Source organism: Spermophilus citellus (genome assembly GCF_964194105.1).
Source record: "Spermophilus citellus genome assembly, chromosome: 1".
Lineage (NCBI taxonomy): Eukaryota > Metazoa > Chordata > Mammalia > Rodentia > Sciuridae > Spermophilus > Spermophilus citellus.
The window spans coordinates 237,886,262-237,900,771 of NC_138182.1; the positions used below are offsets into that span (position 1 = coordinate 237,886,262).

The window sequence follows — 14,510 nt, forward strand, 5'->3', positions numbered from 1 at the left end:
AAGGACTGAACTCAGGGAAACTTGACCACTGAGTCACAGTCACACTCCCGGCCCTATTTTGTATTTTATTTAGTGACAGGGTCTCACTGAGTGCTTAGGGCCTTTCCATTGCTGAGGCTGGCACTGAACTCACAATCCTCCTGCCTCAGCCTCCTGAGCCACTGGGGTTACAGGTATGCTCTACCATTAGCTGTAATTCTTGATTTAGAGGAAGATCTCCCCAATTGAAAAATTTTCAAACTCAGAAATGAAGGCAATAAAATCACTTGAGCATCTTCAGACCAAGATATTTTACTTCTTGGCCTTAAGCCTGTCCCTGTCTATGTTACAATTACAATGTTTTTTTTTTTTTTCTTTTGTTGGTGGTGCTGGAGATTGAACCCAGAGTTTTGTGCATGCAAAGAAAGCACTGTACCTACCAGTTGAGCTATATCCCCAGCCCTACAATTCACTTTAAAATGTGAACGAAAATCCAGGTTGCTCTCTCAGAAGATTCAGATTCCTCTCTGTTACATATATTATTAACACTTCAAAATCAAAATGTATAAATGTATACTGCTCTTAACTCAAAAGCAATTACCTGTTTTCTTGCCTTCCCAGATAATGAAAGGGAAATTTTTTAAAATTTTAAATCAAAGATAAAGAGAAAAAAACAATGTAGAATAAGCTGTTGAAGAAGACCCCTGAACACCAGGAAAACTGCATGCACAGTACAAGTGAAATCAAGAGTTCGTCATCACCGAAGAGCACAACATTTAGTAAAAGAAATTATCATTTAAAAGTACAAGACATCTCTCAAATGTCCTCAAAAAAATGTCCCAAGTAAACGTAAAAAAGTGTTTTTTAAGACTGTTATACATAAAAGAAAGGAAAAATGTGAAGCTGTCCACTACAATTAACATAAATCACAGGAAAACAATGAAAAATTTTTGACAAGAACAAAAAATACTTGAGACACTCTGGAGAAGTAACTTACCTGAACAAGATGAATAAGCGTTGTCAAAATAGCACATCTTAACATATTGTGTTCTTCACTCTGCTTCCAAAGAAGAGGCAAATATTGCACCAAACATCCTACATATGGTCGTATCTACCACAACAGAAGAGGAAGAAAGAGAATTATATGAGTGAATAAGGCAATTTACTTTGGGAAACACTGACAAAATACTCCTAAGTCCAAGGCAACAAATATTTAGTATTTACTAAATATATTAAGATAAATCAGATATTATATGGAGACCCAGAACTCGATACAAATAATTTAAAAAGAATTTTAAAGTATCAAATATACTGAATGAAATATACTTTATGAAAATAAAACATTCTCACAGGTTAATAGAAAATGAAGTCATATATGCTTTGTTTTTAATAAAACAGCTTACCTAAGTGCAAATTATACTGTTTCAAAAAAGAACCAGCATTTGTTCATTCATTTAACAATTATCTGATGGCATCTTCCCAGTTTCAGACACTTAGGACAAGGCACTGGAAAGAAAAACTATATACAGAAACTGCATAAACCCTTATTGGGAAACATAATACGTGCAATGGTAAAGGTATAACAAGATATGGTGGGAAAACAAGGGAAGAAAACCATTTTTGAAGGATAAAATTGTTATGCCCACTATTGTTGAGAGCCACAGCCAAAGGGGCCCCAGCAAACTTCCAGCTGCCAGCTGATGATTGGTTCACAGCGGCCCCAGCAACATCTAGCTGATTGGCTCCTCTGCGGTGATGTTCATTGGGCTGTTTCCCCACCCTTCAGACTGCCAGCTGATGATTGGCTCACAGCGGGCCCCAGCAACATCTAGCTGATTGGCTCCTCTGCAGTGATGTTCATTGGGCTGTTTCCCCGCCCTTCAGACTGCAAAGCTGATGATTGGCTCACAGCAGCCCCAGCAACATTTAGCTGATTGGCTCCTCTGCGGTGATGTTCATTGGGCTGTTTCCCTGCCCTTTCAGACCACGGAGCTGCTCATTGGGGGACTTCTTTGGCTCCGCCCACATGACCCAGCCAATCGGCCTCAAAAGCAGGATTGTGGGAGGTGGTGAGGCTTGTGTGGGGGAGAGGCTTGTGGGAAGCCAGTGGTGGCAGTTGGGCTCTGAGGGTTTTTTCCTGAGGAGCTGTTTTGTTTGGTGTTTGTAGTTCTAAAAATAAAGTTCGTTTCTTTTGACAAGTGGCTCCTGAATTGTGCCCAGCCAGACTGTGGCATTTGGTGGCCCGGACCATTTTTGAAGGATAAAATTGTTATGCCCACTATGATTAAGTTAATCTGTTTGTAGAGAAGGGAAAAAAATAAAACATAGCACAGCTTGACAGTGTGTTTCTTGAAAAGTAAAACGGATCTACACTACAGCTAGACAGTGTTCCAGCTCCAGGCTTAGGACCATGGTATCTGAAATCACTGAGAAGGATATCCTTGATTATAAAACAAAAATATTACACATTCATAGCTTTAGCACTATCCAAATCTTATGAAATAAGATAAAACATTACTCTCAGAAAGGGTTTCTTTATTCTGTGTATGCAACATTGAACTTTAAAAGGGTAGCAAAACAACTATAGGATTTATTCCGCTTCCTAGTGAGGGTGGTAACAAAACTTAAATTTATATGTTCAAATATTTCAGTGAGATATAACTAAACAAATATTAAGAAATGTTTTTATTACCTTGCTTTCATGTAATAAATTCATCACCTACTATGTTATTTTCAAAATTTGAATCATACTATTATACAGTTAATACTGAAAACTTAACTCTTTGTCTAAGTGTTTCCTACTTAAGATCACTTCAATTAACTTAAAGCAGGCAATTATGATATAAACAACACATTTCTCTGACTGCTAGAGATGGTGAGCATTTTTTCATGTACTTGTTGATTGATTGTATGTCCTCCTCTAAGAAGTGTCTGTTCAGGTCCTTGGCCCATTTGTTGATTGGGTTATTTGTTTTCTTACTGTTTAATTTTTTGAGTTCTTTGTATACTCTGGATATTAGGGCTCTATCTGAAGTGTGAGGAGTAAAAATTTGTTCCCAGGATGTAGGCTCCCTATTTACTTCTTATTGTTTCTCTTGTTGAGAAAAAACTTTTTAGTTTGAGTAAGTCCTATTTGTTGATTCTTGTTATTAACACTTGGGCTATGGGTGTCCTATTAAGGAATTTGGAACCCAACCCCACAATATGAAGATCGGAGCCAATTTTTTCTTCTATCAGATGCAGAGTCTCTGATTTGATATCAAGCTCCTTGATCCATTTTGAGTTAACTCTTGTGCATGGCGAGAGAAAGAGATTCAGTTTCATTTTGTTGCATATGGATTTCCGGTTTTCCCAGCACCATTTGTTGAAGATGCTATCCTTCCTCCATTGCATGCTTTTAGCACCTTTATCAAATATAAGATAGTTGTAATTTTGTGGATTGGTCTCTGTGTCCTCTATTCTGTACCACTGGTCCACCCACCTGTTTTGGTACCAGTACCATGCTGTTTTTATTACTATTGCTCTGTAGTACAGTTTGACCTCTTGTATTGCTATACCTCCAGATTCACACTTCCTGCTCAGAATTGCTTTAGCTATTCTGGGTCTTTTATTTTTCCATATGAATTTCATGATTGCTTTATTTCTACAAGAAATGTCATTGGGATTTTGATTGGCATCACATTGAACCTATAGAGAACTATTGGTAATATCGCCATTTTGATGATGTTAGTTCTGTCTATCCATGAACAGGGTATATTTTTCCATTTTCTAAGGTCTTCTTCTATTTCTCTCTTTAGGGTTCTGTAGTTTTCATTGTATAAATCTTTCACCTCTTCTGTTAGGTTGATTCCCATGTATTTTATTTTTTTTGAGGATACTGTGAATGGGGTGGTTTCCTCATTTCCATTTCAGAAGATTTGTCACTGATATACAGGAATGCCTTTGATTTATGCGTGTTGATTTTATATCCTGCCAATTTGCTGAATTCATTTATTAGCTCTAGTAGTTTCTTTGTAGACCCTTTTGGGTCTTCTAGGTATAGGATCATATCATCCGCAAATAGTGATAAAGTTCTTCTTTTCCTATTTTTATACCTTTAATTTCTTTCGTCTACTTGCTCTGGCCAGAGAAATGCAAATCAAAACCACCCTAAGATACCATCTCACTCCAGTAAGATTGGCAGCCATTATGAAATCAAACAACAACAACAAGTGCTGGCGAGGATGTGGGGAAAAGGGTACACTTGTACATTGCTGGTGGGATTGCAAATTGGTGCGGCCAATTTGGAAAACAGTATGGAGATTCCTTGGAAAGCTGGGAATGGAACCACCATTTGACCCAGCTATTCCCCTTCTCAGTCTATTCCCTAAAGACCTAAAAAGAGCTTACTACAGGGATACTGCTACATCGATGTTCATAGCAGCACAATTCACAATAGTTAGACTGTGGAACCAACCTAGATGCCCTTCAATAGATGAATGGATAAAAAAAAATGTGGCATTTATATACAATAGAGTATTACTCTGCACTAAAAAATGACAAAATCATGGAATTTGCAGGGAAATGGATGGCACTAGAGCAGATTATGCTAAGTGAAGCTAGCCAATCCCTAAAAAACAAATGCCAAATGTATTCTTTGATATAAGGAGAACAACTAAGAACAGAGCAGGGAGGAAGAGCATGAGAAGATTAACATTAAACAGGGACGAGAGGTGGGAGGGAAAGAGAGAGAGAAGGGAAATTGCATGGAAATGGAAGGAGACCCTTATTGTTATACAAAATTACATATAAGAGGAAGTGAGGGGAAAGGGAAAAAAAAACGAGAGAGAGAAATGAATTACACTAGATGGGGTAGAGAGAGGATAGAAGGGGAGGGGAGGGGAGGAGGGATAGTAGAGGACAGGAAAGGCAGCAGAACACATCAGACACTCGTATGGCACTATGTAAAACAGTGGATGTGTAATCGATGTGATTCTGCAATCTGTATATGGGGTAAAAATAGGAGTTCATAACCCACTTGAATCAAATGTATGAAATATGATATGTCAAGAACTATGTAATGTTTTGAACAACCAATAATAAAAATTAAAAAAAAAAAAAAACAACACAGGTTTCAACATACCAAATTCAACACGATCTACTGATAAGGAAAATAAGACTGAGTTTATAAAAAATAGAAAAGATACTCCAAAGAACAGAAGGTGGGGTAATAAAATCAAACAACCTAGTTACATATGAAAGCCAAAATATATATATTATATATATATATAATATATATTATTATATATTATATATACACACATATAAATATATATATATAAAAATTTTAACTTTTCTTTTTAAAATTTTTTTTAGTTACAGATGGACACAATACTTTCATTTTATTTATTTTTATGTGGTGCTAAGGACTGAACCCAGTGCCTCAGATGTGCTAGGCAAGCACTCTACCACTGAGCCACTACCCCAGCCCCCAATCTTAGCTTTTTATTAGAATATACATTCTAACTTAAAGTTAATGCTTCAAAAACAATGCTTCAAAAATCACTTATAGTCACTATTGTTAAAAACAAAAAATCAAAAGGGCTAGGGATTAAAGATAGAGTGGTAATATGAGAACCAAAAAATATTTCAATGAGGTAGAGAAACCATGAAGTCAAATGTTGCATCTCCTAATAAAAACTGGTATGAAGTTCCTCAAAATATGATCCAGCAATCTCAAAAGAATTGAAATTAAGATCCTGAAGAGATCACTCATACTCTATGAGTTCATTTTGGCATTATTCACAATAGCCAATATGTGCAATCAACTTAAATATCCATCAACAGACTGAATGGTTAAAGAATATGTGGTATATAAAAAATAGCATACATAATCAGCTGTATCTATAATTTATACATCCTCAGATCAAACCTTGAATGGAAAATATTCAGGAAACAATTGTTTCTGTATTAAATATGTACAGACTGGTTTTCTGTCATTGTGTTAAATAATACAGCACAATAATTACTAATGCAACAATTACAATGCATTAGCTATTATTAGTAATCTAGATATGGCTTAAAGTAAATAAGATATGCAAATATTACATATTTTTATATAAGGGACTTTAGACAGATACATATTTTGATATGCTGAAACCAATCCCCTGAGGATATCAAGCGATAACCATACACTAAAAAAATTCTGCTGTATATGACATGGACTTTTAAGGACTTTATGCTAAATTAAATGTCTGTTTCAGAAAGATGAATATTGAACAATTCCACTTATAAAACATACCTAAAATAGTCAAATTCATTGAATCCAATAGTGGAATAGTGGTTACCAGGGGCAATGGGGAAGGAAATAAGAGGATTTACAGATCAATGGGTATAAATTTTCTGTTAATCATGACTGTTCATTTTGCTGTACAACACTGTATCAATAGTCAACAATAATATGTTGTATACTGAAAGATTTGTTTATAAATCTCTCTCTTGTTAAGTGTTCTTACCAAAGAATTTCTGAAAGAGGGGTAGAGAAGTACTATGAATATTTTAATGAGTTAGTTCATGTATAGGGAGATTTCTACTTTTATTCATAACATGTTCTTGAAAACATGACCAAATGCAATATTTAATAGTCTAACAAATGTTTTAACAAGAACTCTATCCATGGGGGGTTTAAAAAAATTTAAAGTCTCTGATGACACTTCATATTTTAGGTAACAATTATTATATAAATTCATATATATATATATATATATATATATATATATATATATATATAGTCACAGAAGTCTTTATATATATATAAAGTACAGAAGTCTTTTAATTTTGTTTTCTTCAGAAATATGTGGTGCTGAGGATTAAAGCCAAGCTCATTAAACCCATGCCTGACATCATACCCAATGAATGGATATTTATGTTGACTATGTATTCATAGGATCTCCGAATTAGAATAATATAACTGTAGACTTTTAAACACTTTTTCAAAGAGTAGAGATGATACAATATTTAAATAACTGCACACTAATAAGGTGCAAAGAGAGTGACTTCACTAAAACTTCAAAATTAGACAAAAATCAAATTTAGCATATGAAAGGTAGTTCAGGGACACTTATGACAAGGATACAAAAATGGAGTTGTTCAAAGGTTAACATAGATAAAGAATCAGATAACTGAGAATATTTTTCTTAAGCATTTCCTATCTAAGTCTGAGTTCTGAAAATAAAAACTTCTACTGGATAGCTATATCTTATTATTGCTTACAAATGGGATAATTACCTACGCTGGTTAGGCTTTTTGTGTTCTGAAAGATGAGAGTAAATAAAAATCAAAAATCATTTTTAAATTCAACAATAAGAGTTTCAATGGGGGAAAAAACCATTTTATTATAGCATGTATCACTCAGTAAACAAATGAATTTCTTTCCATTTGTAGACAAAACTAAATGAAGAAATCCAAGAGTCACTAAAATTTCAAGCTGTATGTTTACTCAAACTGACGTTATAGCATTACCAAGTCTTCCCATTAACCAAGGAGCCAATGAGGCTGCTTGATATTTTATCTGGCTCAAGTTATTGGGGGCCTGGACTTCATATTCAGATGGAGTTGGTAAAAAACTAATTCCAACTGAGTCACAGTTAAAATCTGACCAAAATATCGATACATGATTGTTTTGTACAAGAATTTATGGTATGGAAAGATCTGCTTTGACAGATATCTAAATTTATATTGCATTTAAATTATTTTTATATTTTCTAATTAATTTAGCTTTTTTTGATTTTTGCCATACCAAACAATTTTCAGCATATCTGTTCATAGTCACCCAGAGAAAACTTTTGGCATTAAACAAAAAGTAACTATCTACACTTAGATAAATTCAAAATTTTGGAAAAAAGGTTTAGTTAGAGGTTTAGGGAGACACAGGTTGAAATATTGTTAAATAAGACATACATAAATAAAGAATTCAAAAAAAGGAAAAGTCATTTCTACAAAAAGAAAAAACTAATGAAAAGAAATTCATTAGTCAGATGTATCTAAATAAGATTATTATCTAACAGCCAATCCTTATCTTTATATTCACCCTTTTAAACAAAAATATATTGCAGGTGGAGGACATAGCTCAGTTGGTAAGAGTGATTGCCCTGCATGCACAAGGACCTGGGCTCAATCCCCACCACCACAAAAAATATTCATATATGAAAATACATAATTTGGTCAATTTTATTTCCTAGTACCTCATCTTTTCTGCTCTTCCTCCCTTAGCTTCAATCACCTTCTCCTATTCTATCCTTCTTCCTTCTATTTTTATGAGATCCTTTCTTTATTTCTTTTTTCTCTTTAGTTTCCACATGAGAGAAAACATCACATTTTGAGTCTGGCCTATTTCACAGCATGGTTTTCTGAAGTTCCATTCATTTGTTAGCAAATGACATAATTTCACTGTTCTTTATGGTCAAGTACAATTCAATGTGTATATACAACAAATTTTCTTTATTCATTTATCTCTAATCAGATACCTATGCTGGTTTTAGACTTTGACTATTATGAACTGTTCTGCTTAAAAAAAAAAAAAAAAAAAAAACTGCTATGCATTTATCACTAGCTGATTTTAGTTCTTTTGGATTAATACCAAGAGTGGAATAGCTGGGACATATGAGTCGTTTTATTTCTAGACTCTCCATAGTGGTTGTACTAATTTGTAGACCCATCAATAATGTTTAAGTGTTGCTTTTCCCAACATCTTTGCCAGAATTTATTATTTACAGTTTTAATGACTACAATCCCTAGTAAGTCCATAAAGAAATCAGGAAAATAGTTTCATTCATAGTCACCTCGAAAAGACAAGACAAGACAATGAAACAAAAGAGACTGTGAATAAGTCTAACCATTAATAGAGGTGAAAGAAACTGAAGGCATTAGAAAAGGAAAAGGCATTCCGTGTTCTTGGAAAGAAAGAATTAATGTTGTTAAATGGCCATATCACCAAAAGCAATCTACAGATCCAAACTATCCACATCAAAATACCAATGACAACCTTCACAGAAAGAATAGAAAAAATAGAAAAAAAATAGTCCTAAAACTCATATGGAAGAATAAAAGATCCAGGAAAGCCAAAGTAATCCTGAAAAAGAGCAAGGCTGAAGCCATCATGGTACCCAATCTCAAATTATACTAGAGCTATAGTAATGAAAAACAGCATAGTATTGGTATAAAAACAGACATGAAGGCCAAAGGAATAGAAAAAACAGAGACAAACCCACAAATCAATTCACCTTTGACAAAGATGCTAAAAATATATATTGAAGACAACTTTTTAAATAAATTGTGCTCAGAAAACTGGATATCCATATATAGAACAAAAGTAGATCCCTATGTATCACCCTGTATAAAAGTCAACTCAAAGTGAATCAAAAAATCTAGGAAGCAGACCAGAAACTTTTCAAATACTAGAAGAAAACACAGGGTCAATATTTAAACACACAGTGGCATATAGAGACTTTCTTACTAAGACTCCTAGAGCTCAACAAATAAAACCAAGAATCAATAAACAGGACAGCATCAAATTAAAAAGCTTCTGCACAACAAGAAAACAAGAGCCTGAAGAGAGAGCAGATAGCTTGGCAGGGTGGTAAACGCTATAATCTCAACAGCTTGGGAGGCTGAGGCAGGAGGATCTCAAGTTAAAAGCCAGCCTCAGTAACAGCAAGGTGTTAATAAGCAAGTCAGTGAGACCCTGTCACTAAAAAAAATACAAAATAGGGCTAGGGGTGTGGCTCAGTGGTTGATTGTCCCTGAGTTTAATCCCCGGAAAACCACCACCTGAGAAAATCTTGGCCAGCTAGTCTTCTGACAGAGGATTAATATTTAGACTATATAAAGAACACACACAAAAAAAATTAACACACACACAAAAAACAAACAAAAACCACACACACAAGTAAACCAATCAATAAATGGCAAATGAACTAAACAGACGTTTGTCAGGAAGAAAAAAAATACAAGCAGCCAACAAATAGATTAAAAAAAAAATTGAACATCCTTATTAACCAGGGAAACGCAAATCAAAACTACACTGAAATTTTCATCTTACCTATCACAATACAGTGATTTTTCAAACAAAGATATATTATTGTGAATGAGGATATAAGCTGCCACAAGATAATAATAATGTGCTCCCAGGGTTATCAATTTTTCACAAAGATGAATAACAAAAGAAACCAAATAACTGATAACAACCTTACATATCATTTTTATATTAAACCAAATGAAGATATAATGTAGACCAAACACATTTAATTTTTAAGGTAAAATAACAGATCCCTGAGAAAATGTGTACATGCTGACAAACACCTGTGGCCATGCCTTCAATCGGACTGAATTTTAAAAGTATTAAGACTAAACCAGATTTTCTAAGATATGGAAAATTCTACTTTCTTTCTAAATCCTCTACCATGTTGATGTAGCTTTTTCAAATTTCAATTTTTCTTAGTTATTTTTAAAAAACATGTATAAACACATAAATTCTAAATACATAAATAAAATCACAACCAATGCATTTTAATGAACGTATTTTTGGGAATGGGAGCAGGTAACAAGGATTGAACTCAGGGGCACTTAACCATTGAGCTACATCCCCAATCCTATTATGTATTTTATTTAGAGACAGGGTCTCACCAAGTTGCTTAGCGCCTCAATAAGTTGCTGAGGCTGGCTTTGAATTATCCTGCCTCAGCCTCCTGAGCCACTGGTATTACAGTGTGACCCACTGCACCGGGCTGAACACATTAACTTTCACATTAACTTTTAAACAATGTAGACTGACAGCTGGAGCTGGAGCTCAGTGGCAGCACAGTTGCCTGGCATGTGTGAGGCACTAGGTTCGATCCTCAGCACCACATAAAAAAATAAATAAAGGCATGCTATCCATCTACAATTATTAAAAAATTTAATTTAAAAAGAAATAGATTGAAAAACAAAGATATTGATGAATTCTACACATATTCTACTTACCTCTCTGACACTTATTTTCATGTTTTATAACAAAATTACCTGCATGTTGACTCTTTCAATCACACAAGAAAGGACATGCAAAACGTGCATCTTCGTGTCACATTCTGTAACTTGCTGCAATAACTGAAAAAGTAGTGTGAACATGGTCTCCAAATACTGCAGGTAAAAGGAAAAAAAGGTTGAGAAGTAAAATGTATAGACCTCTACATCTATATGGACGTAAATAAAAAATAAACCATATTGAAGCAATGAAAGCAGAAAATCAAAACCTTAGTAACAAACAATTTTAAATTGTTCATGCACCAATACATCTAAGACATTAATTTGTTATTTTATTATTACTAAATGTGTTCCTTTCACAATCTTAATCACCCACAAATTGAATGTTTAGAAAAAGACTGTCTATATTATGAATGTTTCAAATCTAATTCTATTAACTAAGCTATTAATAGTACCTTCTCACTCTTCTTCCACATTTCTATTACCAATCACAAAATGTTTTTTTTTGTAATATATATTTAAGCAAAAAGAACATGAATTATTGTACTCATGTCTAGCTATCTGATGTGGTCTTTAACTTATGTGGCATGGAGATACAAAACTTGGGAGATAAATTCTTGTTATTCTATGAATGACAGACCATTTATTAAAAAATAAAAAACTCATAACATGTGTCTGGCTTTGAACACCTATATTATAAAAGTTATGTTTGAAACTGACAAATCACAGGGACTTATATAAACCATTCGTTCACTCAGATATTTGGTTAAATTTTTTTTTTAGTTGCAGATGGACACAATACCTTTATTTTATTATTTATTTATGCGGTGCTGAGGATTGAACCCAGTGCCCCACGGGTGCAAGGCAAGCACGCTATCCACTCAGCCACAACCCCAACCCCTGGTTAATTTTTTATTATTGTTTTTGGTGAATGTTCATTTTTATATAAAATACTAAAACATTTCTTTCATTAAAAATATCTAATAATTAATTATTTTAAAAACTCATTCCTCTACAAGTTTTCCAATCTATAACACAAAAAAGATAAATAAACAACAGACATTTTATCATATAATTTTCTTCTCACCTAGTCTTCTTAAGGACAAACACTAACACTTCAATGTTACTAATATATTTAACAAACGCTTACTGAGAACCAACTATTTGAAAACACTATGCTAGGTGCTCAGGATTTAGTGAATAACAAAAAGATGAATATGATTTGGTATTCTTCTCTTCAAGTAATTTGCAATCTACTGTCAAGATTCACCCATGTAAACCCAAATAATGGAGGGAAACAATATAAGGAATAAAAGTAACAGACAGAGATGGGTGTGGTGCAGCACACCTATAATCTCAGCGATTTTGGAGGCTGAGGCAAGAGGCTGAGGCAGGATAGTAAGTTCAAAGCCAGCCTCAGCAACTTAGCAAGATCCTGTCTCTAAATAAAATATAAAAAAGGGACTGGAGATGTGCTTCAGTGTGTCCCTGGTACCCCCCCCCCCCAAAAAAAAGTAACACATAAATTAAAATATTAGATATTTTATAATTGTAAAAAAAGAAAAAGTTGGTGTTTAACTTCAAAATCAATGACAAAATAGTTAAACAAAACTACACACAATAAAAGTGACCTGTTTCCAACAAGTTTATCAGAAGAGTTACAAAAAAAAGTGAGATCCTCCAAAATAATCCAATGTATTTTTAAATTCAGTTTTAATAAACAACTATTTATGCATGCATATACATAATTTCAGTTATAAAACAACACAATATTCAAAAAATATAAGTAGCAATTGTTATAAAATCTGGAAATGAATATTCTTACCGGTAGAAACTGATCTGTTCTAAATTCAAAATCATCAACAGGTAAATGAAGTTAAGGAACACAGAGAACTCATAGGAGGTTTATCATGATAAGAATATATCTAAAACAAATATAAACCAATCAAAACCTACATTTTAAATTAACTCAAATTAATTTAAAATATAATAATTCATAAGTGTTAACAAACTTCTTTGTAATAAAGTACTTTTAAATTTTTAAAAGGATATTTAACTTCAGAGTTGTGGCTGTTTCAATCCGGACCTAAAGAAAGTACATCATCACATTTAATCATTCTAGAACTACTAAACATCATTAATATCTAATGAGAAAAATTATTTCAAATCATTTTCTCTACTTTGTATTTTGTTTTTTATTTTTAAAATTTTGTCGAGACTTTTTAATATCAAAGTCAGAGAATTAAATGCAGAAATAAAGATAGTCCCCCTTAGCTGGAGCAAGGGATAAAAAAAGATGATAATAAAACCTTATATATTTCTGAGTTTTCTAAATTTACTTAAGGAGACTTTAATTCAGGCTGGATGGATGCTTCCAGGAAGAAAAACAAAAAATTGCCAGAAGGTAGATAGAAAGCGTGGGACTTAGGAAGAACAGGAGTGTGTAGTTGATGTCAGGGCAAAGGAAGGCTGAGAAGCAGGAAGAGCAGGAGTAGAGCAAGCACCAAGATATGCAAGTAAAGGGTGCAGGAGGAGATGAGAAGGAATAAAAGGGGAAGGAAAGAGAACATAAACTCCCATTCTAACCTCAATTATAGGAAACCCTTGAAATACAAAAGATATATTTTCTAAATCCCAAACTTCACAAGTATAGAAAGTTGTACAAGCTTCTGAACTCCCAAATAATATGTTTTGCAAGTATAGTATGTCTTCTGAGCAAATCATATCATTACAACATGTTTCATTTTCAAAAATTCACTGATTGTTTGCTAGTAGTCAACCTGCCCAGGAAGATGGCCACTTTGTTACTTCTCAACAACTACCACACACCCCAACTACAGACCTTTTGGTTACACCACAATTTATATCTTATCTAGGTTCCCACAAGAGTGAAAGATCACATTAGAACTAAATTTTCAGTAGTTTACTGCTTATTTCACTGAAGGTTGCAGATAACCTAACTTAAAAACAAACATTACCTCAAATTACTGAGCTTCAAGACATAATTGGCTCAGAAACTTTAAAACCTAAAGAAGCCCAGTTATACACACCAAATATTCTGGTTACAGAATCATCTGTGGGAGCTAGGGGTGTAGCTCAGTAGTAGAGAGTTTGCCCAGCATCCACAAAGCCCTGGGTTTGATCCACACCACAATAAATAAACAAATAAATAAAAATTGTGTATTCCTAAAAAAATTAAGTTCCTCTCACCTAATATTTAGTAATTCTAATTTACTCTGTAGAAATTTAGTGTTCTCAAACCTGAAACTTCTCACAAGCACTGCACCTGCTATGTAATATGTGCTAAGTGTGAAGATGGAAGGGAGATTTTTTTTTTAAATAGATATTTTGGTCTGTGGTACAGAATATAAATCAATAGTCTCAAAATATAATATAAGGAACTTGTAATATGTTTTAAAAAGAGCCAGTTAATAAGTGTAAAGAGGGGCCCAATTAAAAGCAAGTGTACACATTATACCACTGCAAAAAAAAAAAAAAAAACATGATTAATTGCCGGTCTCTATGGCACACGC

The 14,510-nt window shown here is 33.6% G+C and overlaps 1 protein-coding gene across 7 annotated transcripts in view; it reads right to left on the minus strand.

Moving 5' to 3' along the window:
- The window catches only part of IPO11 (importin 11), a 218,473-nt gene that overhangs the window by 116,138 nt on the left and 87,825 nt on the right, over positions 1–14,510 (minus strand). For all 7 annotated transcript variants that reach the window (XM_081293441.1, XM_081293442.1, XM_081293444.1 and 4 more), the window contains 4 exons: positions 13,030–13,063; positions 12,803–12,843; positions 11,017–11,133; positions 977–1,090 (listed from right to left, as the gene is read on the minus strand). In XM_081293441.1, the coding sequence (XP_081149567.1) occupies positions 977–1,090; positions 11,017–11,133; positions 12,803–12,843; positions 13,030–13,063 (306 nt within the window). The remainder of the gene's footprint in view (positions 1–976; positions 1,091–11,016; positions 11,134–12,802; positions 12,844–13,029; positions 13,064–14,510) is intronic.